The sequence below is a fragment of the Corvus hawaiiensis genome, chromosome 24 (genome assembly GCF_020740725.1).
Source record: "Corvus hawaiiensis isolate bCorHaw1 chromosome 24, bCorHaw1.pri.cur, whole genome shotgun sequence".
Taxonomy (NCBI): domain Eukaryota; kingdom Metazoa; phylum Chordata; class Aves; order Passeriformes; family Corvidae; genus Corvus; species Corvus hawaiiensis.
In genome coordinates, this window is record NC_063236.1 from 10,161,975 (window position 1) to 10,188,736 (window position 26,762).

General features: G+C 55.5%; 1 protein-coding gene across 2 annotated transcripts in view; it reads right to left on the minus strand.

Annotated features, from left to right (window-relative positions):
- Window positions 1-26,762, minus strand: part of PLXNA2 (plexin A2) — a 139,462-nt gene that overhangs the window by 41,232 nt on the left and 71,468 nt on the right. For both annotated transcript variants that reach the window (XM_048327622.1, XM_048327623.1), the window contains exons 5-9: window positions 13,797-13,897; window positions 10,536-10,659; window positions 9,480-9,633; window positions 8,111-8,207; window positions 4,745-4,859 (exon numbers count right to left, since the gene is read on the minus strand). In XM_048327622.1, coding sequence (XP_048183579.1) covers window positions 4,745-4,859; window positions 8,111-8,207; window positions 9,480-9,633; window positions 10,536-10,659; window positions 13,797-13,897 — 591 coding nt within the window. The remainder of the gene's footprint in view (window positions 1-4,744; window positions 4,860-8,110; window positions 8,208-9,479; window positions 9,634-10,535; window positions 10,660-13,796; window positions 13,898-26,762) is intronic.

Sequence of the window (26,762 nt, forward strand, 5' to 3'; positions counted from 1 at the left end):
CCCCAAATCCCTGCATTCCCACATCCCTGCACCCCAAATCCCTACATGCCCATGTCCCTGCACCTTAAATCCCTACAAACCCACATCCCTGCACCCCAAATCCCTACAAACCCACATCCCTGCACCCTAAATCCCTGCACAGCCACATCCCTGCACCCTAAATCCCTACAAACCCACATCCCTGCACCCCAAATCCCTACATGCCCATGTCCCTGCACCTTAAATCCCTACAAACCCACATCCCTGCACCCTAAATCCCTGCACAGCCACATCCCTGCACCCTAAATCCCTACAAACCCACATCCCTGCACCCCAAATCCCTGCACTCCCACATCCCTGCACACACAGCCCTGCTCACAGACCTTGTGTGGGGGTTTTGGTTCTCACATGGGTGCTGCTGCAGGAGAACAGCCTGGCAGCGTGGTTTGTCCCTCCACCACCTCTCCCAGCTGCTCCCTGGCTGTAAAGCCAGTTTGCAGACAAATTATTTTGTTAGGGGTTTATCATCAGCTTCAGCAGTGCCCCAGTCAGTGCTGATTCCCTTCAGAGGAATTTCCTGATGAACTGGGAAAGGGTTGGCAGCACCAGCCCTGCTGCTGGGGCCAGAGCTGTGGCCAAGATCCCTCGTGTCCCTGCTTTGTCAGGCTCAGCCTGGGTGCCCCATTCTGCGTTTCCTCCCCAGGAAGAGCGAAACACCCAGAAAACACCGAATAGAGGTGATAGAATACACAATTTGTTCCATAATCAGTTTACTTTGTTTTTTAATTCATGAGCGGTAAATCCTGCAGCGAGTTAGGAAGGCCATTATTGCCTCCTCTCACTAAACAAACACGCAGAATCCTCTCATTATCCTCCTTGACTTCCCTCCGCCAGAATAAACACGGATCAGATCTGCTGGAGGAAGACAAGGCTCCGATGCCTGAGTGGCACAGACTCTTGGGGAATATTCTGCCTGTGAAGTAGCAGCACACACAATTTACAAAGACATTTTATGCTTCTCCAACACTTTTTAGCCTCAAAGACTCTAAGGTCTATAAATACCTTAAAGACCCGCGTTCTGCAGCTGTCTCTGGAGCAGAACAGAGCACCCATGGTTATTATTTGTGTTTAACCGAGCAGTTTTAGTAGGTCAAACCTCCTTGCTCTTATTTGGAAAAAAAAATTGCCTAGAAATGGCAGGCAATTCTTCTGACTACGGGATTTAGCCCAAATGGCAGAAAATAGACTGGTTTTGTACTGTTCATCTTCAAAAAACCCCCACAAACTCTCCACAAATGTTAACTTGCTGCACATATTTTGAAGTTATAAACATAACCCAATCTGGCACGTGAATGTAAACCCCTGGTTCGCAGTTGTGTTCCCAATGATATAAATTACAGTCCCTGTCACTCATGGAAACACATCATCCTTCATTTATGCCACTGGAAAGGAGAGCAGACCCTGTTCCTTAGAAACCAGACATGAAAGAAAAGCAGCTGGAGCCAAGCCTGGTAAATTCCTTCCCCACACCATTAGTCCTGAGCTCCGGGCACGTGCTGTAACCTGGGTCTTCTCCATTAATTTGGGAGGCAGGCGGATATTTACAGCCATGGAAAGGCTGGAGGGAATCATTCCCTGCTGTAAACAACCCTTTGTGTGCCAGAGGTGAGGACAGGAGCCATTCCCTGGGGACAAGTTACAGGCAGGAACATCTCCCTCTGCTCCCTGCAGCTCTTCCCCGTGCGGCTCCTTCCCTCCGAACACCAAACATCCACACCGCGGATGGAAAAGGCATTGCCACTGCTCAGAGCTGGGGTAGTTTTGCTGAAACCGGGCTTTTTGTTCCTATTTCAGGCAAAGGCATCTCCCCAAAGTCAGGTGTGACCCAGCAAAGTCATTGGCTGGCTTTGGTGGCCTGAGATGTGGCTCTGAGTCACCTCCCGCACATCTCAGCTCTCCTGGGATGGGGATTGGCAGGACAGGCACGAGGGTGGGTTGATTTCGATTGGTGTCCTTCAAGGCACATCGAGCAGCACTCAGCACCCAAGGGCACAGCCAGGGGCAAGGGCGTTGCTCTGACATCAGTGGGAATTTAAAGGAGTCACAACGGAGCCGGAATCTGGCTCGGCACCGAACTCCCCGAATCTGGAACTCTCCGTCCGCAGATCAGCAGCCCTCCTGTGGGAATGGCATTATCAGCACACACTGGACATCAAAGAGGGATGGGCCCCACATTCTGGGGAGCTAAGAGGATTTATTTGGTTCGAGCTCTCCCTGGGATGGGGTGTAAGGATGTGTTTATGTATCCACATTTCTCCTCCTCTGGAAATTTCAAACATTTAGAGAGAGACATCATAAAACCTCAGACACACACAAACCCAACCACATCAGACACATTGAAATCACATCATTGGCTTGATCTGGAGCTGTGTAAAGTGGGCCAATCAATGCTCCACACCTACGAGAATCTCTTGGAGAAATCCTGATTTAGTGGGAGCAAGGTGTGAGCAGGCACCTTCTGCTGACAATGAAGCCTCTGGCCAAGAACAGGATGGGAAAATAATTGCCTACCTAATTAGGAACTCCTAAAGAATTGGGTACCTGGAAATGGACACCTCAGAGGAGCTGGGTTCCCCCATGTCAGAAATTCCCATGAGGGAGGATAGCAGGAACAGCCAGCTCCGTCCTGCAAGTTCCCTCTGCTGTAAAGGCTGTGAAGGGCTCTGTATTCATTGACTGGTGACCCCAAACCACGTGTTCCACGTTTGCACTTTTCCAAAAGCACCCACCCCCCTCTGGGGCTTCCTCTGCACCCCCCACATCTGCCCCTGAGTGTGGACCTGAGCAAACACTTCCTGCTGACAGGGCAGGTGGAGGGATGAGCAAAGCTCTCTGGGTTGTATTTTCATGGAAGGCAGGGCAAAAAAGCAGCATTTAGCTCGGTCAGTAGAGGCAGAAGCTTGCGGTGAGCAAGAGCACAGCTCACAAAGAAGGAATTTCTCTCCCTCATCTCCTCGTGAAGTGGCTGAGGCTTTGAGCTCTTGTTCCTCCTCCAGACAGACAACTCCTGGGAGCATCAAAGGGAGCTCGTTACACATCCAGTCCCACTGGGACGCCAATTCTGATGGGCCAGGAGTAAAAGGGAATATTCAAGATATTTTCCCTTGAATTAAATATAAAGATGAGAGCAAATTTCCAGGCCGGTGTGAACACGTGTGTAAACCTTACATAAGGAGAGGCACAGGAGACTGAAAGTAGGGCACAGACATGGAGATCACGGCTCCAAACACCACTGGCTCTGCTGGGGAGGGAGCGAGGGTGAGCACAAACAATTTCCTAATACATCAGGCCGTGACACAATGAGAACATTGTGATCTGCGTTGGGTTAGGAGAGGAAACTCTCCATGAGGCATTTATTTATTTCTGTGCTAGTAAAGAGCCCGTGGTAAAGGCATTATCACCGTGCTGCGTGTGAGGAGGAAACTCATTGGTCTTAAATAAACAAACAAATTTATTTGGGGTGGTTTTGCCTGTGCTCAGAGGTCTGGAGAAGAAATGATGGACAGCAGAGCACTTGTATCGTTATCATCAGCCCTTATCAAAACTAATCCCAGGAAGGTGTGAGATATCCCAAAACACCCCCCGGTAAGAAACAACCTCTGCAAGATGAAGAAGACAGAGGAAGTTCTTCGGAGACACGACAGCCCTGTGATCCCAGGAGGAACTTCCAGAGATACCAACTCCGCTCTCTCCCTCTCTGTGATCTCAGGCAAGTCCTGGGTGCTCCCAGGAGGAAAACAGAGACAATGGGATTGTCCTACTTTAGCAGAGACTTGCCAGACACTTCTGGCAGGGTTGGAGACCCAGAGAACAGAGGACTCCAACTGAGCAGCCTGGGAGGACAGGGATGCTCTGAGTGTGAAGGAGAAACCTCCCCATCGCTCAGGAGGAGGAGACGCAAAGGGTTTTGCTTTGTCTTTATACGGTCTCATTTCAGGTGCTACAAAGCTAGTTTGTAGGAACAGTGAGGGCAAAGACCGGGACCTTACCAGCATCAGGTCCTCAGGAAGATGAAGCAGGCAGGGGCATCAGCCAGAACGAAGGATGCAGAAACCCCAGACCGAGGGTTCCTGGCCATGTTCAATCAGGAATTTGTGCTAACAAACCCCTTTCCTCCCGGGATCCCTCAGCCCTGGGACGCACAGGAGAGCTGGCAGAGCCATTCACGGGCTGTGCCTTTCCAAGTGTTAAAAGCATTTTTGGATTGGAGCCCCACACCTTTTATGAACTGCTAAGAGAGATGGCTCCGGGTCCCCAGCGCTGGAACCCGAACCAACTCCCTTTTCCAAAATCCGGGGCTGTGCACTTTGGCAATTCCCTTCTTCGTCAGTCCACAGCCATAAATCCCAGCCCTGCCAGCACAAGGCACCGACCAGCCCCAGCCAGACCTGCTGTGGCCCTCAGACAAAGCAGAGCTGCTGAAAGGTGCTGGGTTTGAGGAGTCCTTGGGACCCCCGAGGGAAAGCCCTGCAGCAATTACTGTAATTAATGAACCTGGGCATTCCCACACAGCAGGGGTGGGATCAGCTCTGGCATTCAGGTCAAGAGCAGCACTTCAGTGACACCAACACCTCCCTGCTTTAAAGCTGCATCTTTTTGACAACACAGAGACCCACGGGAAGGCAACAAACCTCACAGAAACTTTGGTTCTGCTGCTTGTGGCACAGAAAAGCAAAGGATAAAGGGAAGAATCCCGGTGTGGTACCTCAGAGACGTTGATCCGTCCCTCCTGGAAGGAGCAGGTGGTGGGGTCGTGGGTGCAGAGGTTCCGGTACTTGCACCAGTGGCAGCGGAAGGCGCTGTTCACACAGGACAGGCACCTGGGGACAAAGGAGGGGTCAGCACAGGGCTCAGCACAGTCATCTCCAGGCTTCACCAGAAATCCAGGCTTCCTGGGAAAATAATTTCTTTGAGGGGCGTGGTTTTGATACAGCAAAAGTGAGAAACGGGTTTGGGAAAACACACAGGCTCAAAAGACAGACTTTGGGCAGCCTCACAATTTATTCCACAGTAAAATACAAGCTCGGATTTATTGCACATCACTGGGTTGGTGTAAAGTAGAGCAGGGCATTGCACAGGCACCAGGCTTGGGTTTTAGTTTCTAGAAAAGAAGGCAAGCCTGGCAAAAATGGGATCAGTTGTTTTACAAGTCAGGAATGCGCCAAGTCAACGGCAACACTTCTGCCCGGCCTTGGAGCGCAGAGGGTCCAGCAAGTGCTTTTGATTCATGTTGGGAAAAAAAATAACTGTTTATGAAATGTTTTTGAAAGAACACAGACCCTTTTCAGCCCCGGGGGGCCCAGCTGCCAGCAGAGTGCCTGGGTGGGTTTTGTTCCCCACTTGCTGCCGCCACAGAGATGCACGAGCTGTGACAGCTGCTGATCCTGGCAGTTGCCACCTCCTCCATCTCCGAGGCCACCCCTCCTGCCACGTGGCAGCTCTTGGTGGCACAAGGATCAGCTGTGCCCATGGAGTCAGTCCCGTGCCATAACCTGTGGCTCCAGGCACTGTGGTGCTGCCTGGAGAGGGAAGTGCCCGGGGATGTGCTGGAGCAAGGCCAGGGCAGGCAGACAAATGTCACCAGGGAGGTGGCAGTGTGGCCTCGGGCAAGAAGCTCTGGAAGAGGAGGAGAGAGGCTCTGCAGCAGGGGCTGCCTCGCCAGCTGGGCGCAGGGACCAGGGCAGTGCGAGCTCGTGTGAGCTGCTGCCACCAGAATGAGTTCTAATACCTCACTTGTGTCCTCCTGATGCCTTCCTGGTGGCCCCAATAGCCAAGGGAGCTTATTCTAATCATGCACGGGCAAATCTGGGGGAGAACACCGAGTGCTGCGAGCTTATTTAATTACTCATTTGTCTGACCCACTTCTGTCCCTGTTTGGGTCTGCAGCACCTCACCCACCTGGCCTCTAGCATTTCCAGCAGGGGCTGCTGGAGCTCCCAGTTTCCCCTCCAAGGGAGGAGAATCTCCCTGGGCACCCAGGCCAGTGGTTTGGTTTGGCACCTCTCCCTGTTCCGTGGTTTCTGTAGTTTCCTGGCTGCTGCCTCCAGCTCTCCCCCGGCCTGGCAGTAGGGCAAGGTGGGATCCTGAGCTCCCAGCTTTACACCGGGTCACCACCCTGGCTCTTTCACCCCAGTCCACCTTTCTCAAGAACCAGTGTGTCTCCTTTGCTTCAGAAAGTGCATCTCTCCACCCACCTAGTCCTTACTAAAAGACACTTGTCAGGGAAGGTTCCCTGTCCCACCTGCAGCCCCCTGGGGACACAGAATCCATGGGCCTGAGCTCCTAACCACCTCAGTCCATGGGGTCACAACATCACAGGAGGGTTCCCAGGACCTTCCTGCCCATCCCCAAACCCCTCCTGTCCCTCTCTCCCCGTGTCACCTCCCAGGGGTGAGTGCATCAGATGCCACACAGCCCAAAGCAGCTCCCCTGCTCCCCGCACACCCAGCACTGCAGCACGGAGCCTCAGGATCAATAGATCTCTCCTCTCTGCTGGCTGAGCCCTGAATTCTGCCTCCTTTCTGCATGCCGTGATTCATTCCTGCCAGGCTGGCTGTGCCCTCCTTGAACTCTGTGATAACGAGTCTGGAGTGATGTAAGTGCTGCAGAATTTACCACCCTGTAAGCACTTTATCTCCAGACACAAACGGGAGGGAGGCACGGCCAGATGAAGCCGAGTGACAGTCCAGGAAGGATGTATTGCTTCTCCTGATCCAAACCTCGGCTCCTCCATGGAAATAGGGGTCCCTGGAACGCCATTCCTCATGAAAATTCCGCACTGGGAGAATGCAGAGAAGCCTGGGGGAACTGCAAGTGCTGTTGGTGCTGCACAGCCTGACCGAGGCACAAGGGCCTGAGGAGACAGCTGTGCATGAGGGGCAGCAGGACAGGAGCAGGAATCCTTGGGATTATGGATATGGATCCCACAGGCAGCACAGGGGGACTGAAGGAGTCCCTGTCATCCCGGTACCTCTGCTCTGTGCTGTGGCTCACAACAGAATTTAAATTAAAAATGAATGCCTGCCTAGGAAAGCCAGTGGCCAGCCAAGCACACAAACACACAAACCCTCTTCCAAGGGCATCAGGAAAGGCCCTGGAGCTTGAGGCTTCAAACCAGCACAGAAGGGCTGGGAGCGACCTTGTGCTGGCACTCGGTGACTCCAGCAGCTGCCCCTGCCCCAGGAGAGGCTCCCAGCCCTGCCATCCCCATCCAGCTGCTGGCAGGTCCTGCCTGCAGAGCCGGAGCTCGCTTTGTTTCCAGAGAGAAATCCATAAACGCTTCAGGTCTGAAAATGTGTTTTTAAGGCCGGCCGGCTGCCTGCTGCCTTCCAGTGCCCGGGGGGATGTGATTCCACAATCCTCAGCAGCACCGAGCCCTCCATGGAGCCTCCACTGGGCCTCCCACATGCCTGGGCTGCAGCCCACCTTCTCCTCCTGCAGCCCACCTTCCCCTCCTGCAGCCCACCTTCTCCTCCTGCAGCCCACCTTCCCCTCCTGCAGCCCACCTTCTCCTCCTGCAGCCCACCTTCTCCTCCTGCAGCCCACCTTCCTCTCCTGCAGCCCACCTTCCTCTCCTGCAGCCCACCTTCCTCTCCTGCAGCCCACCTCCCTCTGCCCGCATCCCACCTCCCTCTGCCCACATCCCACCTCCCACTGCCCACCTCCCACCTCCCTCTGCCCGCATCCCACCTCCCTCTGCCCACATCCCACCTCCCACTGCCCACCTCCCACCGCCCGCATCCCCCAGCCCCCCTGCTCTGCCTTCCCCAGCAGCTCCCTTCCCGTTCCCGAGCCGGCTGTATCCGAGTTCTCAGTTGCGGGATCGCGCAGCTTGGGGGCACCAGCAGGTTGAGGTTGCTCCCGGCTCGCTCCACCTGCGTCCTCCCGGGGCTCTCCGAGCTCCGCACGCCCCCGGAGTTCGAGCAGACCCGGGCTGCTGGCTGCCCTTGGCCCGCACCGTGCGTGCTGCGACCCGCGCACCGTGCCAACACCCCTGGCCGGTCCCACGCCCATCCCCCAAATTTTCTGGGCTGGTTTTTGGCTCTGCTGAGGGTGGGGAAGGAGCACTCACAGCTGGTGGGCACTGCAGTTGTAGAACTTGAACTCGGTGCTGACGAAGGTCCTGCCCGTCTCCCGGGACTTCAGCTGGAGCACGACGCCGAACCAGTCTGGGGATGCAGAGCAGAGCCCGTCACTCCTGCCCGCGGGAGCGAGGGGACAGCAGCACACCCGGGCTGATCTGCTGCCCACTGCCCGCCCGCTGAGCCACCTGCTGCTGGGGAGCTCGGGGTTTCATCTCCCTGCTCCCCCACCCGCCAGGACCTCCACCCACACCCTGCCCCCGAACACCCCGGGGTGTCTGTGTCCAACAATGCCTCCAAAAAACCAGCCTTGATGGCAAAATGCATCAGAGACACGGGGGAAACGCTGCCTTGGGATGATTTTGGAATCTCGCCCTGTTCCTGAGTCAGTCTCCGGTATAAGAAGTGAGACTGTTCTGAGAGGCAGCCCAGGAATAGAATCGTGGAATCATGGAAAGGTTTGGGTTGGAAGGGAAAGATCATCTCATTCCAACCCGCTGCCATGGGCTGGGACACTTTCCACCATCCCAGGTTGCTCCAAACCCCATCCAGCCCCACCCTTGAACACTTCCAGGGATTAGGATCCACAGCTTCTCTGGGCATAATGTCCCAGAATTATCTCCCAGAACAGGAGCCACTGCTGGAAACAAGTGAAGCACCAGCGGAGCTCTCCAGGAGCCTCCGCTCTGGGTCAATTAAGAGCAGATTGCTCTTTTGGGGCTGCTGTGGGGAAGCCTATCCTGGTCCTGCTGCTACAGGGCTCTGGGCCCCCCGGTGTTCCCCAAGTCTCAGGCTCCATAAAATGCCTCAGAAATACGAAGACATCAGCAGGGAGGCACCGTGGACACCTGGAAGGATGCCAAGGGGAAGATGAACTCCAAGCCAGTGGCGTTTCAGTTACGGGAAGAGAAAATATGACAGTGGTGACATTAATGAGGAGACAACCCAGAGACCAGCACCGAAACAGAGAAACTGCAGCCAGTACTTGTGGGTGCTGAGCCAGGCCTAGGGGAGATTCCTGCTTCCCAGAGTCACCCCGTCTGGCAGGGATGAGAGCTCCTGGCCACCTGTGAGCCACCCTGGAGGGGACAGACGGCTCCTGTCCTGCCCTGGGAGCTGTCTGGCAGCGCAGGGAGGGTGTAAGGACAGGGCAAGCACTCCCTGCTGCCTGCTGCCAGCCCATCCTGCCCTGTGTGGGATGCATTTCCTAAGGATGAAGCTCCCTGGGTTCAATAGGCTTTGACAGGAGCACGAATTTCTCTGGCAGCAGCCCCAAAGGCTCTGCTCCACTCAGCTGATACTCCCAAAGCTGCCCCGCGCTGTCTGACACCGTGTCACCGCTCAGGAGTCATCACTTACCCTGATCCACGGGGATGGCAGGGACATCTTTGGCTGGCGGTGACACACAAACCACCTGGCTGCCCGAAACCTGCCCCTCCACCTCCGTCAGGTTCCCGAAGAGGCAGCTGACGCCGGCGCTCAGGTCTGGAGCGTCGCTCACCCGCAGGCTGAGCTGCAGCAGGGACACCGGGGAGCGAAACAGAGCTGTGAGCAGGCAGAGCTTCCCAGATCTCCCTCAAATTCCCTGTCCCAACTGTTTTCCCTTTCAAAATGACCCCCTCAAATCACCCACCTGCCCACAGGTTCTGGCCAACTGCCCTTTCATGGGAAAGGGAGGGGGAAAAAGGAAGCCAAGGATGTTCTTTATGGATAGAAACCCACCCCGCTGAGCCTTTGGGCGCTGCAGGTCAGGAGTGGTGGCAATGGCAGATTTTTGTCCCCTGGTTGCTCTACAGAAGTTTTGCCGCCCCCAATGCCTATGGCAGGACCCTGAGAGCAGCAGTGACTGTCCCCAAACCCCTGAGCTCAATCCACCTCCCCTCCCACTGCATGGACAGGACAGACCACCCTGCCCTGGCCTGGCAGGAGCAAGTCCCCAGTGTCCCCATCACAACTGGGCAGTGTCCCCATGGCAAACCAGTGCCTGGAGGGCTGAGTCCCCTCTCCCCACACCATTTTTACTCGGGGTTCTGGGAGCAGCCTGGGAAGGGGAGGCAGCAGGACCAGCTGCCACAGGGGGCTGGGGGGCTCCGGCAGCAACAGCTGGGAAGCTTCGGAGAGCCAGGCCCGAGCGCTGCTCACAGAGGAGCTTTTTGGGAAACAAAGGCTTTCCTTTCACCAGCTACAGAAACCAGACCAAGGGAAATATGAGCTGGGGCACCAGGGGAAGGGGAATTTGTTTCTGCCGTCCCCCCTCCGGCTCCTTCCCCAGCTCGGGTGACCCCTTGGCTCCCCTGTCCTTCTGCGAGCGTGACTTCATGAGAAAACACTTATGCCAGAGGGAAGGGAGAAAGGCTGGAGCGTGGAGTGTTCCCTGCTGGAGGTGCCTCTCCCGCAGCCCCCATCCCTGCTCACCGGGAGGCTGTGCTCGGACACGGAGATGCTGCTGGGCTGCACTGTCACACTCAGGCACTGGCTGATGCTCCCTGCGAAGCGGAACGGCTCCTCTGCCCGCTCACAGCGGTCCCTCGGGGAGCACCTGCCACACACGAGCACTCAGCACAAGAACACCCACCCAGAGCACAGAACGCACCCAAAACCCCCGGGGAGATGTTCCGCAGCAGGACCTGGTGATGCCCGCACAGGGAGCAGGTGTTGGGCACCAGGTTAGGAGCAAAGGGTGCTGGAAAATATTCTGTGATCAGCAAAAAGACAAACCGTGAGTATCCCATGAGTAATTCCTGCACTGGGACACAACTGAGAGCTGCTAATCCCATGTGCTGGTGGTGTGGGACGAGCCATGAACTCATCATCTGCACAGGAACTAAAGCAGAAAGCAGTAACAGGCAGGGGCAGGATGATGCCTCTGTCCTAATTGAACCCACACAGCTCACTAATCATCTCCTCCTGGAGCTGAGTGTGAGACACGGCCAGGAATGGGAGCTTCCAGCTGCTGCCAGCGGTGCTTGGCTGGTGCTCACGCCCTGAGCTCCCAGCTCTATCCCATTCCCAGCAGTAGGGACGCACGCTCTGAGCATGCCAAGGTGGCTGGGACTGCTGCTGGCATTCCATGGGCTCCAGCATGGCTTCTTATCCCTGTTTTCTCTTGCAGGTGTCCTTGGAGCAGAGGGAAATTCCACTGTTTCCAGCAGAGCACCCACTGGGAACCAAGGGAGGACTTTCAGTGTCTCAAACCAGACTGTGGTGCTGGCATCCCTCCAGGATTTCCTGGTTTATGTCATTTGGGGAAAATCCTTTCCTTCCAACCCCCCTCCATGGGTGCAGATGACAAATTTGCCTTTAAGGTCCCTTCGAACCCACCCACTGTGGGATTCTATGGGACAGTGGGAGTGAGGCCGTTTGCTTTAGATGAGGATAAGTGAGGTTTCCACTTTCCCTTTCCAAACCACCCCCGTGATCCCCAACAGACGCTGGGGCTGCTCTCCTCACCCTCTCCCTTTTGTACCTTTTCTCCTGGAGCATAATGGAGCTAAATATGAATGGTGCCAAAGGAAGAAATATCGAGGTTTAAGTGAATCTCTAAGATAGCCCTAAAGTGAGCTCTTGACTGGAGCCTTTATCTCATTGACTCGCTGGAATGGCTCTTTTTTATCATCCTACTTATGGCAACAGCCCCAACAGAGATAAATAGGCCTGGAGACAATAACACACTTGCAGAGAGCAGCATGGGGAAGTCTTGCAGGCTTCAGATCCCACTGGGCTGGAGAGATCCTGTAACAATCTCCTGGAGGCCTCTGATCACTCCTGAAGAGCAAAGGAACCCTCTGTCCATGCAGAGGATGAACAAATCACCTCCTCCTCTGCCCCTCACCCTTTCAGCCATCCCTAAACACAGTGTGAGCGTCACCCCCTGACCCACCACCCTTCCACAGAGCAGCTGCTCCAGCTGGAAGCAGGAATGTGTGAGAATTAAAGGGGAGAGATGACAAATTAAATACAAACACTCCAGCACTTGGGGCCTCCAAACAAAGATGACAGAGGCTTCGAGGAACAGTAAGATAAACTCAATTATTTACAGCTTAAAAAAAAGGCTAAAAAATGATCACTGCTCTGAAGTGCAGATGCTTGAAGGGAGAGTTGAGAAATCCCATCGGGGAGGAGCCCTTGTTGGGAATAGGTTGATGCCGAAATGTCATGGCCAAAAGGGCAGAGGAAATGACACTTTTCTCTCCTCTTGTCATTGAGGGTTTTGTCTCTGCAAAATGAAGATAACAACCTTTACCTGCCTCCCAGGTGGCTTGTGAAGATCCAGCTCATTAGCATGAGGGAAGTACTCGGTGATCCTTTCGGAGGAGCTGCAGCAGGAGCAGCAGCAACAGCCCCAGCACAGCCCCTGCTGCAGCGTCCCCTCCCCACCCGCTGTCCCTGGGAGGGCACACTGGGGTGGCTGCCCCAGGGGCAGAGCCCGAGGGGTAGGAATGCCCAGAGATGGAAATAATTCCCTTCTGAAGAAGGAGCTGTGGCAGTGAAGACTTTCGGACATGACTGCACAAAGGGTGGCTCAGCTGTAGGGCAGGACAGGCCCGTTTGCAAAGGAAAACAGCTGAAAAACCCCAAAGGATGCCCAGAGTGCCCTGAGGTGCTGCTGTGGGATGCTCAGAGCTCTGCTGCTGTCCCCAGCCCTTCCCTGAGAGGAGCCTATGCGATGCTCAGGGGCTGAGCTGCTTCTCCTGCACCTCCCCAAGTGTGGCCATAAACCAAACCCGCTGTGGGGAGCTGCTCTGCACCCCAAAGCCCCGAATCCAGGCCGGATTTGCGGAGGAGCCTGCAGCTCCCCGCTCCCCTCCAGCACCTGCTCCTCAGGCAAGGGGCCAAGCGCTGCTGCGCGGGGCCCTGAACTCTGCCTCCCCCATTGCCACGCTCTCCGTGCAGTAACGGGGCCGCTCTGCGAGCTGGCACGGGGCCGGAGGGATTTCTATTCCCCTGCTCCAGCCTTCCCCAGGCCTTCCCCTCCTCCCCCGAGCTCCTCTGCCCGGTGGTCTCCCTTCCGCCTTAGGAAGTGCTCGTTATTATGGCAGGGCAGAGAAAGGAAGGGCACGGACACCTCCTGAATGCAGAGAGAATTCCCTGGAGTTCCCCTGGAGAAAAGCACCCTCAGCCCTTTGTGCCTGGCAGTGTGAGGGGGGCTGCCAGCTCCGAGCCCGCTGCCAGATCCCCCCGGGAACGGCTGGAGCAGGGACCCCTGACCTCCCCTTGCAGGATTTCAATCTCCTTTCCTGGTGCATTTAAAAGGGCTCTGTGCTCTGCTCTGGGGCTGTAACCTCGCTGGAAGCAAAGCCCCACTCACAGATTCACATCTACTGTTGCCTTTAAAAATTTCACATTATTTGGGATTTACAACCTGGGCAAGGAGCAGGAGTGTGCAAACCACCAGGCCTCCATTCCCACCAGTTTAAATTTTGGTTTTCCATTGTGTCCACATCCCCCTGCCCACGCTGTGGGCGACCCACTGCTCCTGGAGCAGGAGTTTATTTCCCTTCACCTCTCCCCGGGAGCTCAGGGATCTCCAATGGCATCTGCGCTGCAATGCAGGGAATGTCCAAAGGAGAGAAAAATGGATTTAAGGAACTTCAGCCTAATTCGTTTTGCGTGGGAGGCACTCAGAAGCCTTGAAAGCTGCTTTTATCACCAGGAAACAGCCAAGGCTGGACTTACATGTGGTGGAGGGAGCACCAGCCGCAGTGGGGGTCCCCCGAGCTCAGGCACTCCTGGCAGGTCGTGTACTGCTCACAGGACTCCACGGGCACCCGGGACACCTGCAAGGGAACCACACATTCTCAGAGCTGCTCTCCCACAGCAAAGCCTGAGCAGCCCCAGGTCCCGCTTCGCCCCTCGGAGTCACGGAACACAACAGCAAATCCACAGCCTGAAATGAATTTGTTCCAACATGCGAGAATAGGAATTATTGGAGACTGAGACATGAGGTCACCCCGTCCCTTGGGCGAGTCCTGGGCACACAGAGCCCCAGCCGGGCTCCCACGGCGCCGTCGGCTCCTCAAACCCCTGAGCCCCCCTGCCCAGACCTCCGCTGTGGCTGGAGCTGAGTCCTCTCCTCCCTGATTTATGCTTTGCTCTCTCACCCTTCTCCCAGGGGAGCTGCTGCAGGCAATAAATCACGGGCATTTTGGCAGCTTGTTTAGTCTGGGTGGGTGTTTCACTGCTTTGGCCCCTCTGAGCCCTTCCAGCAGCAGCCACGCTGGCCCCAAGCCTGACCCCCTGGGGATTGCTGTCCCTTCCAGGCAGGGATGCCACAGAGGGAAGCACAGGTGGGAACAACCCCAAACACTGCTGTAAACCCCTCTCCCACCCACAGCACATGAGGAAAGTTCCTGCCTGATGCTGAGGTGCAGCACGGCCCTCACCTATTTACCAGCACTGAAACCCCAAAGGCTTCAAAACGACACCAGGCTTTAACCACAGGTCACTTCTTGGCTCCAGCAAAGACATTTTTAACCTTTTTAACCACTTGAACCTTTCCAACCCGTCCTTTGCCACCTCCAGCAGCAGGGTGGGCTTGCATCCCATCTCTGCACAGAGCTCCTGCTCTGTCCCTCTACAATGTATGGAAGAGATTCCTTCCTATACGGTTGGGAGGCACAGGAACAGGTTTCCCAAGAGGCTGTGGACTCCCTGTCCCTGGAGGTGTTCAAAGCCAGGCTGGACAGACCTTGGAACAACCTGGGAGAGTGGAAGGTGTCCAGGTGTAACCGGATGATCTTCAAGCTCCCTCCCAGCCCACACCATTCCGTGATCCTGTGGTTCTATTTCCATTTCTCCCACCAAATACTGCAGATAATCCTCTCCCAGCCTCCCTGCAGCGCTCGGGCCCCGGGAGCGATGCCTGCAACTGGCTGGGAATTCAAACAACTGTTGGATTGCACCGGCTCTGTCCGTCAAAACAGCACCCGGCTCCCAGCAGCCGGCTCTGAAAGGAGCAGTGTCTCCCCAAACAACGGCCACTGTCACGCCAAGTGCTGTTGACACAGTGAGAACCCAGTTCCTCTCTGAGGACGACACCAATAGGGCTGCTATTCTTCTTGTTTCCTCAGCCCCACTCAACAGCTTTTCCTGGAACAGAGATCACCCAGGGAAGCACGGGGTTGGTGTTTTCTCGCCGACGTGGAGCCCGTGGGATGGGTGGAGGGCTCGGTTTGGGACCCTGGAAATGAGGGGCAGAGGTGGGAATGCCCTCAGCCAGTGATGGATGAAAGAGCTTCGGGAATGGAGAAGAGAAATTCAGGGTCAGAGGTGGAAATGAAGGGCTTGGGTTTGATTCCTGGCTGCAGAGGGGGCCTGGGGTGTCCTCACAGGGTCTACACCTCGAGTGGCCACAGGTCAGGTGTTTTTTCCTGCTTTGCCTCTCCCTTCTAAGGAGCAAAAAGCACTTTAGGGACAGCACCGTGGGGTGGGACCGACCTCAGGGGCTGGAGGCAGCACAGCCCCCCAGGACAGCCCAGCCAGGACTTATTCCTGCACCCTGCCTGGTGCTGACACTGCCCACATCCACCCCACCCCAGCATTTCCCAGTGCAGACCAGTGCTGCAGCCATCACGCTGCTCCTGGGTGGAGAACCAGAAGCAAACACGTGCTCTTCAAACCAAACAAGCATCCCACAGCTCTCAGCATTCCCTGTGGGAGACACCAGCCAGCACAGGAGCACCCAGGGAGGTTGCTGGGTTTCCCCTAAAATCTGCCCAGCACGCTGAACTCGGACCCAGCCTGGAGGTCAGGACAGCCCCAAAATCACCCGGCACTGTGGATCCCCAACAAAGGGAGGCTTGGCAGGATCTGTCCCTGTGATTTAAATGCAGCTCAGGGCTTGTTTCGTGTTTGTGAGGAGCTGGATGCTCTCGCTGCGCTCTATAAATAACAGAGGATTGGAATTATGTGAATAAGAGTTCATTAGAGATGATTTGATGTTGAGCGCTTCGTTTCTTTTTCTGCTCAGGAGCTGCGGCTTCTGCACATGATAATTCTTTAAAAACCACACAGAGATTTTGAACAATGTCTGCAGAGGAGCATCTGTGTGAAGGACAACAGCCAAGAATCCAACACTGCCGGGGGATCTCCTCACTCCTGAGGGCACGGCCCTGCTCCCCCCTGCCTGACTGTGACCTCTCTCCCTGCTCCCTGTGCCAAAACGAACCTGCTGCTCAACCATTAAATGATAAAGTCTCATTACTGCTTTCCATGACTGCCTGACCCATAAGAGCAGGAAAATAAAATAAATTAAAAAGAAAAAAAAAAATCAATACAGTCTCTCCAAAACACATGAATTCCAACTCTGCCAGCCCCCGGAACAAATAAGTGCAAGAAACCAGTTCCAAATAAATAAATAAATAAATAAATAAAGACCTAAAATAAGCAGCCAAAGCAAAGTTTCCACAGCTTTTGCATGCTACCAGCCCAGGCCTGTGACCTCCCCTGGCTGGAGACAGCCCCTGGAGCATCCCACAGCCATGGCACGCTGCCCACAGACCCCTTGGGGGGCTGGAGTTCAAACAGAAAATCAATTTTTAATGACTTTGGGGAGTGGAGTAGAGATGCCAACTAGTTCAGTGTAATTAAAGCCATCTATCACTCACTGAGCAGGAGCCCAAAGTTGATGAACTTTCCAATGAGATTTGATTCTTTCCTTTATTCATGAGAAAACTCTGCTTTGTGCTGGGGCAGGAGATGTGGAAAAGTGTGGGAAGGAGCAAGGAGGATGCCTCAGCTGCAGCCATTAATGTGTCAGGGTGACAGGGAAAATAAAGTGAGACTTTCTCAGGGGCTGTAAGAAGTTTGACAGACTCCTGTTCCCACTGCTCCTCCTCCTGTGCCTCCATGCTCAGCTCCAGGTGGAACATCCTGCTGGGCACCTTTGCCAAGAAAAATCCCAGTGTGCAGGGATGGGAACACTCTGGCTGTGCTGAGCAAGACACGTGGGTGCAATCTGCTTCGGGCTGTGGAAATTCCTACCTGGAAACTGCTGTTCCTGACTCGAGGAGATCTCAGACACACCGAGACTGATGCCAGCAATGAGTGTGGAAGGACCAGGAGCGAGTGGGATGCGCGAAATGAATCCTTGGGGCAGAGCCAGGGCACAGAGGAGAGGGGAAAGGGGGAGTTTTAGCCACAAATAACTGAGGAGCATCCCCACGATGCTGTGGAGCTCCCAAGGGTGGGAATGGCTCCAGGATCAATTCCTGTGCCACAGGAAGGCACAGAGCAGGTGAGGGGCAGCTCTCCCGCCAGGTCCAGCCTCTCCTGCAGGACCAGCTCTGCTCTCCCATGCCCCCAGCTCAGGGAGGGTTCTCAGAGCCCCCACCGGGCTGTCAGAACCAAATCAACACCTGGAAGTTCTGGCAGAGAAGCAGCGAGTGGGAGAGGACACGGAGACAACGTTGCCATGGCTACGAGGGGATTATTTAATTACGGCGCTGCAGATGCACGCGGAGAGAGCCCCTTCAGCTCTGATCCAGGCAACCTTTGCAGAGGTTTGGCTTTGCTGCTCTAAGAACCTCATTAACATCTGATGAGGACACGCTGTGTTGGAGCACAGGGGACCGGATCACTCCCCGAGTGAGGGATCAGAGCTTCTCCAAACATTCCCATCTCCTTGGCTCCCTCACACCCTCCGCGTACCGCGCCAGGCTCCTGAGGGAGGTGATGAAAGCGAGGACAGCCTCCTCTGGGAAGCAAGGAAGACTGAAAAAGTAGCAAATATCCCGAAGTGAGGCTTGCTCAAGCAGGAAAATTGTCCTCAAGCCAGAGTTTCCTCCATCCATCCGGCCCAGCATCCCGGCAGGGCTCGGAGCAGCCTCGTGTTCTGGCACACAGGCTCCTGCAGACAAATGCTTTCCTGTGGTTTACCACGGCTCGAGTTAATCATCACATCAATATGGAACATCTGAGCGGGGTTTGTTGGAATAACAAAGTGCCAGGCAGAGATCCCAGCCCCGCTCCCAGGAGCAGCACAGGCTCGTGCAAACCTGCAGGAGGGGAAATGGGTTTTCATCTCCAGCGCGGGCTGCACGTGACCGTCCATGGGATGCTCGGTCTGTTCGCTCTGGCAGCTCCTCCTCTGCCCTGGCAGGCGACAGTGACGCTCCGGGGCTGCAGGGTGGGCCTGTGCAGGAGGTGGCACAGGGGCAGGTGCCCCCTGCGTGGCACAGGCACCGGGTGTCCCATCCCTCACCCTCCCTCAGCTCCCAGCTGTGGGTGGAGGCTCAGCCCAGCATTTGGGATCCCACCCTGGCATCCACCCCCTGCTCAGACTGGCACACCAGTGCCAGCTCTGTGTGACAGTCACTGCTCCAAAGTGCCTTGGCAGCACCAGCTCTGCCTCCTGCCTCGCACGGACCATCTGCATCTGGGAATTGTGGGGCCAAGGATGCACGGCCGCCTCCATCTCCGTGTGCCCACTGCCTCCAGAGCTGGAAAAGCCTGGTGCACACACAAAATCAGGGAGCAATTCTTTCATCTTCAACGCTGAAATAAAATCTGGAGCGCAGACCTGGCTGAGGTATTCCCAGTGGCTTCTGGAATGGCAAATGCAGCAAAATTCACGGATTAAATAATGAGGTGCAGCCTCACATTCATTCCTGGCCGGCTCCTCCGAGCTGCTCCTGCCCCAGGGTGCTGGTGACAGCCTGGTGTCCCCACACAGGGATGGCAGCTGGGGAGGACAGGACCCTCAGCAGATTCTCCTCTGTTGGGACACTAAACCACTGTGTGTCTTGCAGAACTGACCCAGAGAACCTCTCCCTGACAAGAAAAGGGAGTGGTGAGGGTGTACACGTGCCAATAACGAGGAGCGGGATGCTGAAGGTCGCCCCCACAGGGACAGGGTTAGGCTGTGATGGATCCACATCCCTGGATCCCCGGAAAACCACCACACCTCAGGGGAGCTGCAATTCTGTTCTTGACTGAACGGAAAGGGTCAAATGAGTTCCTGGAAATCAGGATCCTGATCCAGGCAGGAGCTCCCCTCCTCCTCCCCAGCCAGGGTGACACAACCGCCCTGCTCCTGTGGGATTCCCCTCTGGGCTCGCTCTGGATTCCGGGGTGATGTGTCTGGAGCAGCCAGGGGCACATCCAAGTGCTCCTGCCAGGGGACATCACTGCTGCCATCACCAGTGGCTTCCTGACGTGTTGGCACCATCTTCTGACACCGCTGGGCGAGGCCACCCCGCTGATGAGCATTGCCCTTTGCAGCCTGATTAGCCCAGACCTCGGGGGAACTAATTAATCAGGATAAAAGGGGGGCAGCCTTCCAAAATTTGTGGGCTCAGGTGGGGATCAATCCAACACAGCAAACTTTCATCTCACATCAGTTCACGGCCTCTGCGTTCCGTGCTTTGCCTGGCTGCCACGGAACTCCTGATGTGCTCCCTGCAGTCATTTAAAAGTTTTAACAGAAGCTCAGAAAATTAATTAAGGTGAATGATTATAAAGTGTGCACTTCTTCCCCTCTCTGTTTGGTGAGAAAACGGCACAAATAGAATTCGGAATAATTTTGGAGCAGTAACCAATGTAATTAGGTGTTCAACACTCACAATTGGGCTGTGCTTATTGAAATTACTGTTTTAGCTGGAACATTTTGCCAGAGAGTCATTAGCAGCACAATGCTCCTGTTCCCCAGGACTCTAATTAGGCTTGGATGCCTCCAGCTCAGGGATGCCCAGCCCTGCTGCCCACCCAGCACTGCAGGTGATGCTCCGTGGGCACCCCAGCAGAGCTCCCTGGGCTCCTCCCAGCTCCGGGGTGTGGGGACTCATCCAGGAGGAGTGTGGGGACAGGGACAGAGCCCCTGGCATAGGGCAGTGGGAAGAGATTCCACCCTGTGAGAGTGGGCAGGCCCTGGCACAGGGTGCCCAGAGCAGCTGGGGCTGCCCCTGGATCCCTGGCAGTGCCCAAGGCCAGGCTGAACATTGGGGCTTGGAGCAGCCTGGGACAGTGGGAGGTGTCCCTGCCATGGCAGGGGTGGCACTGGATGGGCTTTAATGTCCCTTTCAAGCCAGACCTTCTGAGGTTCTGTGATATCCTGAAGGTGGGGATGCCTTAGAGGGGGGACACACCTTGGGAGGAACGAGAGCACCCAGCTGGGAACACCCTGAGCATTCATCAGCAACATCCCTGCTCCGAGCACCTGCCTGGGCTGGCTTGGAAATGATGGAGCCTCCAAAGCCGGGGTCCCTGCAGCTGAGTCCGAGCAGGGATCTCCATGCTGGGCAGCGCAGACACCCAGCTCCTTCTGAAAGCCCTGAGTCTCCGGGGTGTGGATCCCAGGGAAGCTCAGAGCCTGCTGCCGGCGGGTGCCTCCAGCCGTCTGTTTCTCCTGTCTCCCCAGGAAAAGCACACGCCAGACAGCAGAGCCCCTTCCCCCAAGCTGCCAGCCTGCAACTCACGAATTCACTTAAGTTGTTAAAAAGGATTGTGGCAGGCTAAGATAAAACAGAAGAGTTTAAAATGACAAACAGACTCCTAAATGGGACTAGAGTCTTAATGAAAACAGTAATGAATGAATGAGGCAAGCAAATATTCCCCATTAATATTAGACAGATAGATTAGATCCCTGGGCGCTGCATTTAAAACCGACATGAAATTACTTCAATTACTCTGCATTGATAAATTACAAGGCCGTATTTACTGTTAAAACACATTTCCTCCACCCTCCCCCATGCTTGCTTTGGCTTCTGCTTCTCAAGAGGGAGAGGAGATCACTGAGAGGATGGAAAACGCACGGGGCTGGAGGCTTCCCCCACTTCCCTCCTGCCCGCAGGAGAGTTGGGCTGCTCAGCACCCACCCAAGGTGCTCCAGGCCACCTGCCCCAGAGCTCAAGGCCCATCAGGCTCAATCACCACCATCAGCGCTGCTGTTTCAGCCCTGGCAGCGCTGTGCAAGAGCCAAAGCAATCACTGACAAGCCACTTCAAACCTGATGCTCACAGCATCCTTCCCTCTCAGAAATTCACTCCGTTTCCCCTTGCTGGTGGGTACAGCTGCTCAGCATCCTCCTTTCCATGCTGGGAAAGTGAGATTAACCTGATCAGAGGCCTCTTCTAATGAAGAGATCATAGATGGATAATTCCTGGGTGTTTGGTGGCATTTACATGCTAATGATGAAAGGCACTCCGGTAAAGGTAATGTCAACATGAGTCCCTTGTCCTTGCATCTCAGCCTCCAGCCCAGCCATCTGTTCTCAGGGTTCAGAAAAGCCCTGGAGAACAGGTTGCTGCTAGAAAAGCTGCAAAAGCTCCTTCCCAGCTCTGCTGCCTCGGCCTGTGAAGCTCCGTGCCTGGCTGGAGTGTCCTCGAAGGCTGGGGATGCTCAGAGCCGACGGGATAAACAGAGCGCTGGGAGCACACCCGGGCTGCACTGCCCAACCACTGAGGTTTTGCTGCTACAGGATCTTAAATAACTGCAAAAAACCCCTCAGTCAGCCTCAGCACATATCAGTAAACAAGAAAGACATAAAATAGCTCATTTCAGGGATCCAGGGGCAGCCGGAGTGTGGAACAGCGAAGCATCCAGAGATCCTGAGCTTAAAGCCCAGGTCCGTGCTGCAGATCCAGCATCCCGTATTTCCTGAGGGAGAGGAGGGGAATTACCCCCCGCTTTCCCCCAGCTGGGATGCGATCCCTTTGGGAAAGGCCACACAGCAGCTCCTGGTGACTCTGGCTGGAGAATTCATCGAGTGTGGGAATGGGGGCAGGAGGGCTGAGGGGGCCCCGTGTGCCAGGCAGGGATAAATCCATTTCCCAGGAAGGCAACAAACCCAGGCTTGGTGCATTCCCAGCCTGAAACCACGGGTAAAACAGCCAAGCGAAGAGGGAGGAATGCACAGAGCTCGTCCCACAGCTCGGGGGATGGATGACCTTTCCAATACCATACCTGTATAAATCTTATTTAATGAAAAAAAAAAAAAAGAATAGATGAAGGTTAAATCATTCCCTGCAGCGGATTTGCACTGAAAACAAAGCCTGTTCAGACAGCGGCTGGTTTACACAACAGCCCTTTAACATTCCTTTCCTAACGACGGGGGTGACTCCTGACCAGCCCTAACCACAGGATGAGTGATCCGAGCCCCCCACAGCCAAAGGCAGCGCGCCAAGACGGAGGCAAAGGAAACAGCTCCAGCCTGGGGTTTGCTTTAAACACACAATTAGGGGTTTCGCTGGGTCACGAGTCACAACACGGCGGTTTTCACCCATCAGACCTTCCCCACAACATCCCCGTCCCTCGGGACATGACTTCATTTTCGGTGCCACCACAAGTGAGCACTTTAAACATCCCCTGCTTCTCCCTCCCGCACCGCAGAGCAAACAGCGCTGCCTGCGGCTTGGAAGTGCCCCTGGGAAAGTGGGAGCACCAACCAAGGGCCTCCCATTACGGGAAATAAAAGCTGGGATGGGTTTTGTAGCCAGAGAAGGTCGGGCAAAGGGTTTCGCTTTGATCTTTACCTGCTTCTCCTTGGGCTGCTGTTTTGCTGCACGGGAGATGCGGAATCACAGAGCAGCTCTGGGGCTGTGGCGCTGCTCTGACGGGAGGCTCAGAGCTCAGAGCTTCCACACAAACTTCAGCATTGCTGCATTAATGCTCCCAGGGCTGCAACGCCAAGTCACTTGTCCCTGGAAGCCACATCAGCTCCTGCTGTAAACAGTTGCTTTGACATCAGCTTCTCACTGTCCGGGTTCAGCACTCAGAACGGTGGCATTTTGGGCAAATAATGCCATGAAACTATTTCTGCTCCATCAGAGCCGGAGGAACTTCTGCATATATTTCCATAAATATCACTGGCGTCAGTACAGCAACAGACCCAACAGACTGCGAGGGGGATCCTGCAGACTGCTGCTGAGCCTACCTACAGATCAGCTCCAGGAAAAGCTCTGGGCTTGGAAGGGATTGGAGAGGACAGAATTAACCGACTTCAGTGGGAATTGGTAGCCCTCAGCTCCCAGTGAGGCTGGGAACAAGGGGGAATCATTGCCCCAGGAGGCTGAAAGTGGATGGCATCTAAGAGACTTGCAGGGATCAGTTGGTTAAGGACAACTTGGGAATGCCAAAAACCAGGAGAAGAGCTGGTGGATCCATGACCTGCTCTGTCTTCTGCCTCTGGCAGGGAGCAGGGCACAGGGTGCCCTACCAGGGTGGCTCCTTCTGCCATGTGAAAGACATGAAACCATCCCTTCTGGACCAAACCTGGTCCCTGGCACGATGTTTTTCAGCTGCTAAACTCCCACTGGGGGCGAATCCCCACCTGTGCGTGGGGGAGCAGGGCTGGAAGGGGATCTTCCCTCACCTCAGCCGCCATCCTGCTGGGAGCCCGTGCTGGAGCAGCTGCTCCGAGGGCATTTCTCCGCAGGGTGGCTGGCAAGAGACGGGGTTAATAGGCCGACTCCATGTGTGACCTCTCTTCCCCCTCTCTGAGAGCTCCTAATTACCCAGCTGAAGGAAGAGGGGCAGCCTGCGGGCTCTGCCAGCCCCCAGTGGTCACAGCACAGGCTGATGGCATCGACCTCGGCACAGCAATGCCTTCACCCCAGGAGAGATCCCAGGAAAGGCAGCTCCTTCCATCCCACCCAGCTAAGCAGGGCCAAAGCCTTGATAAAAGCACGAGCAGCAGCAGGTCCCTTCCTCCAAAAAGGAGAGCAGCTTGGGGGGATGAATAAAGAACGCTGCCAATGAAAAGGTGCTGCGATGGCTCGGTCCCTGCTGCCCCGGCAGCCTGACAACCGGCAAATGAACCTCGGTGCTTTATGTGCTCCCCCTCTTTATTCTTTGCTCATAAAACTGGCAGGAGCCGGGGTAGGACAGAGCTGCTGGCGGCAGCTGTGTTCAGTATGAAAAATGAGCAGCACATGCACGGGAGGCAGATGGAGCACAGCGAGGGACCCCAGGCTCCCTGGGTTATTTCCCTCTCTCCACTGGGGCCCTGAGATTAACCCTTGCTTTCCTCTGCTGGAGCAAAGCAGCCAAAGGCAGTGACCTGGCTCACACCTGGCGGTCCCCAACACCGGTGTCCCGGGCTGGCAGCGCGTTCCTCGCGTCTCTGGCGTGCCCGGAGATTAAAGAGGAGCTGCAGCCCTGCTGGAATGGGCACCGTGTGCACACACAACACAACAGAGCACAGCTGCTGCCAGCAGCAGAGGAAACATTATCCTCGGTTTGTGGGCGAGGGAGCAGTGCTGGGGAGGGCGGTGCAGTGGGGCACAGCACAGGGGCAGCAGTGGCCGGAGCGGTGCCCCGTGTCCGTCCCCAGGCTGCCCTTCCCCAGAGCCTGATGGGCTGAAGGTCTCTGCTGGGCACTTTCGGAGGGCACAGAGGCCAGGTGTGCCCAAAATCGCTGGCAGCACTCTGTGTCAGGGCCAGTGTCCTAAAGCCACCCCTCTCCTGGCACCTCGGAGGCAGAGCTGGAGTCGCCTTGGCTTTGTGCCTTCTCCCCGCCGCTGTCCCTACAGACCCCCCCGAGTTCCCGGCCACCTCCCACCCCTGGCACACACAGGGACACGAGGCCACATTTTGTTCGCCCTCCTCGCTGAGGAGGAAGCCCAGGCCGTGTCCTGCCACCCACCTTGCGAGGGCCCCACGTGTCCGAGTGGCCGCGGCGCAGCAGGGTGGGCACAGCCCCGCATCTGCCTGCTCCCAGCAGCCTCCCAGGCTGTGCTGCGCCTCAATGCCGGCTTTGTTCCCGGCTCTGGCACGTCCGAGGGTGTCAATGACACTGAAAAGCTTTGACTGGCCCTTTCTGTTTGTTTTCTTGGCACACGCAGGCATCGTTTCAATGGCCCAACCCCGGCTCTGCCCGCACCTCGCGTGTGACTGACAGGATTATTCAGCAGCAGCTCTGCCCAGAGAGGGGCTGGGCATCAAACGAGGGCATCCAGCCCCTCTGGCTCCTTCTGTGCCCATCTCGCTCTGCCTGCTTTTCCAGCACAGCATCCCACATCCCAGGCTGGGTGACCAGTGCTGGGGCACTGCCCGGGCTCCCCAGGGAACGGACACGGCCCCAAGGCTACCAGAGCTCCAGGAGTGTTTGGACAATGCTCTCAGGCACAGGGTGGGATTTTGGGGTGTCCCATGCAGGATTTGGACTGGATGAACCTGTGGGTCCTTTTTATGTTCTAGGATTCTATGAATCCTGGCTGGCAGAGCTGCAAGGTTCATCCCTCAGACGCCCACATCCCATGGAATGCCGCCTTTCCAGGTGAGCTCTGGGGCAGATTCAACACAGCCATCCCAGACCCTGCTCAGATCTTCTCTGTAGCCACAGAGGTCTGCTGCACTCAGGGCAGGAACACGAGCAAGCCTCAATTCCCCATTTCTGAACCATTCAGGGCTCTTCAAATTGTTCAAACACTGCGGAAACCTGGGAGAAATGTCCCAGGCACAGCCCGTTGGTGCAATTTTATAGAGCCTTGAAAATCCAAAGCACTTGAATGCCCTGAGTAGCTTTAAAGGTCACAGAGTGGTATCATTGCTGCTTCCACAGCCTGGCGAGGGCCCTGCTCCGTGTTTGCTCCAGGAACGCGCCGCAGTCTCCACGGCTTTTTAGCAGGGATTGCTCTCTAACTCCATCACGCTGTCCTTGCCAGTCAATTTTCTGCTACTCCATCACTTTCCCATTTGTATATCATTACATGCGGCTGTCAAAAATAATTTAGGAACCTGACCACCAGTGTGAGGAATGAGCCCTCCTAAGCGTATCCCAAACTCTCGAGTTCTGGAGGAAAATGAGCTCCAAGCCCTTGTCCCCACAGAAGGAGCCCAGCGTCCCGTGGCGGGTGTAGGACATGGGGCTGTTACCACACATGGACACGTCAGTGAGGACCAAGAAAAACATCTCAGGAGACAACACGGCCGAGCTCCAGGGCCACATCAAACCCTGGGAGCACAGAGAGCTGTCAGAACAGAAGGTTTGATCGTTCTAAGGCGCTGTGTTTGCTCCCAGCACGGCAGGCCCTCCCCTTCCCACACACACCAAATCAGTTTGGGCTGAAGTTTAACTCATTGTTTGCGTTGGAGACTGGAAAATACTTTGGATTCTCCCAATTTACTGCTCTGACAAGGCATTTTGCTTTTCCCATAGGGAAGACAGAGCTGAGCTGGCCCTGCCCATGGTGTCCTTGGGCATCTCACCCTGTGATAAGGTGCCAGATTTGTCTCAAGGCTAATGAGGAGCCCTGAAGGAATGGTTTAGACTACAAGAGCAGATTTAGACCAACAGGAACATCCTGCTACTCTCTCTCGATTCCCAGGCTGTGGAATTCCACTGGGCACTGCAAGCAATGGAAAAATCCCTGGCAGCGCTGTCCAAAGGCTCCTGGAGCTCTGGCAGCCTTGGAGCTGTGCTCATTCCCTGGGGAGCCTGGGCAGTGCCCAGCACCCTCTCGGGGAAGAACCTTTCCTGATCTGCAACCTAAACCTGCCCTGACACAGCTCCAGATCAAAGCTCTGCGTCCTCTCTGAGCATGAAGGACACCCACGAGGTGGGAGAAGGCAGCTCCTCCTTTGGCGAGGAGTTATTTGTGGGTTCACAATGGATTTACCAGGGAGGCTTTTCCTCCTGCAGAGGAATGGCACCTGAGAGGTGCCACCAAGGCCCTCAAAGCCCATCCTGAGCACCACAGACAGATC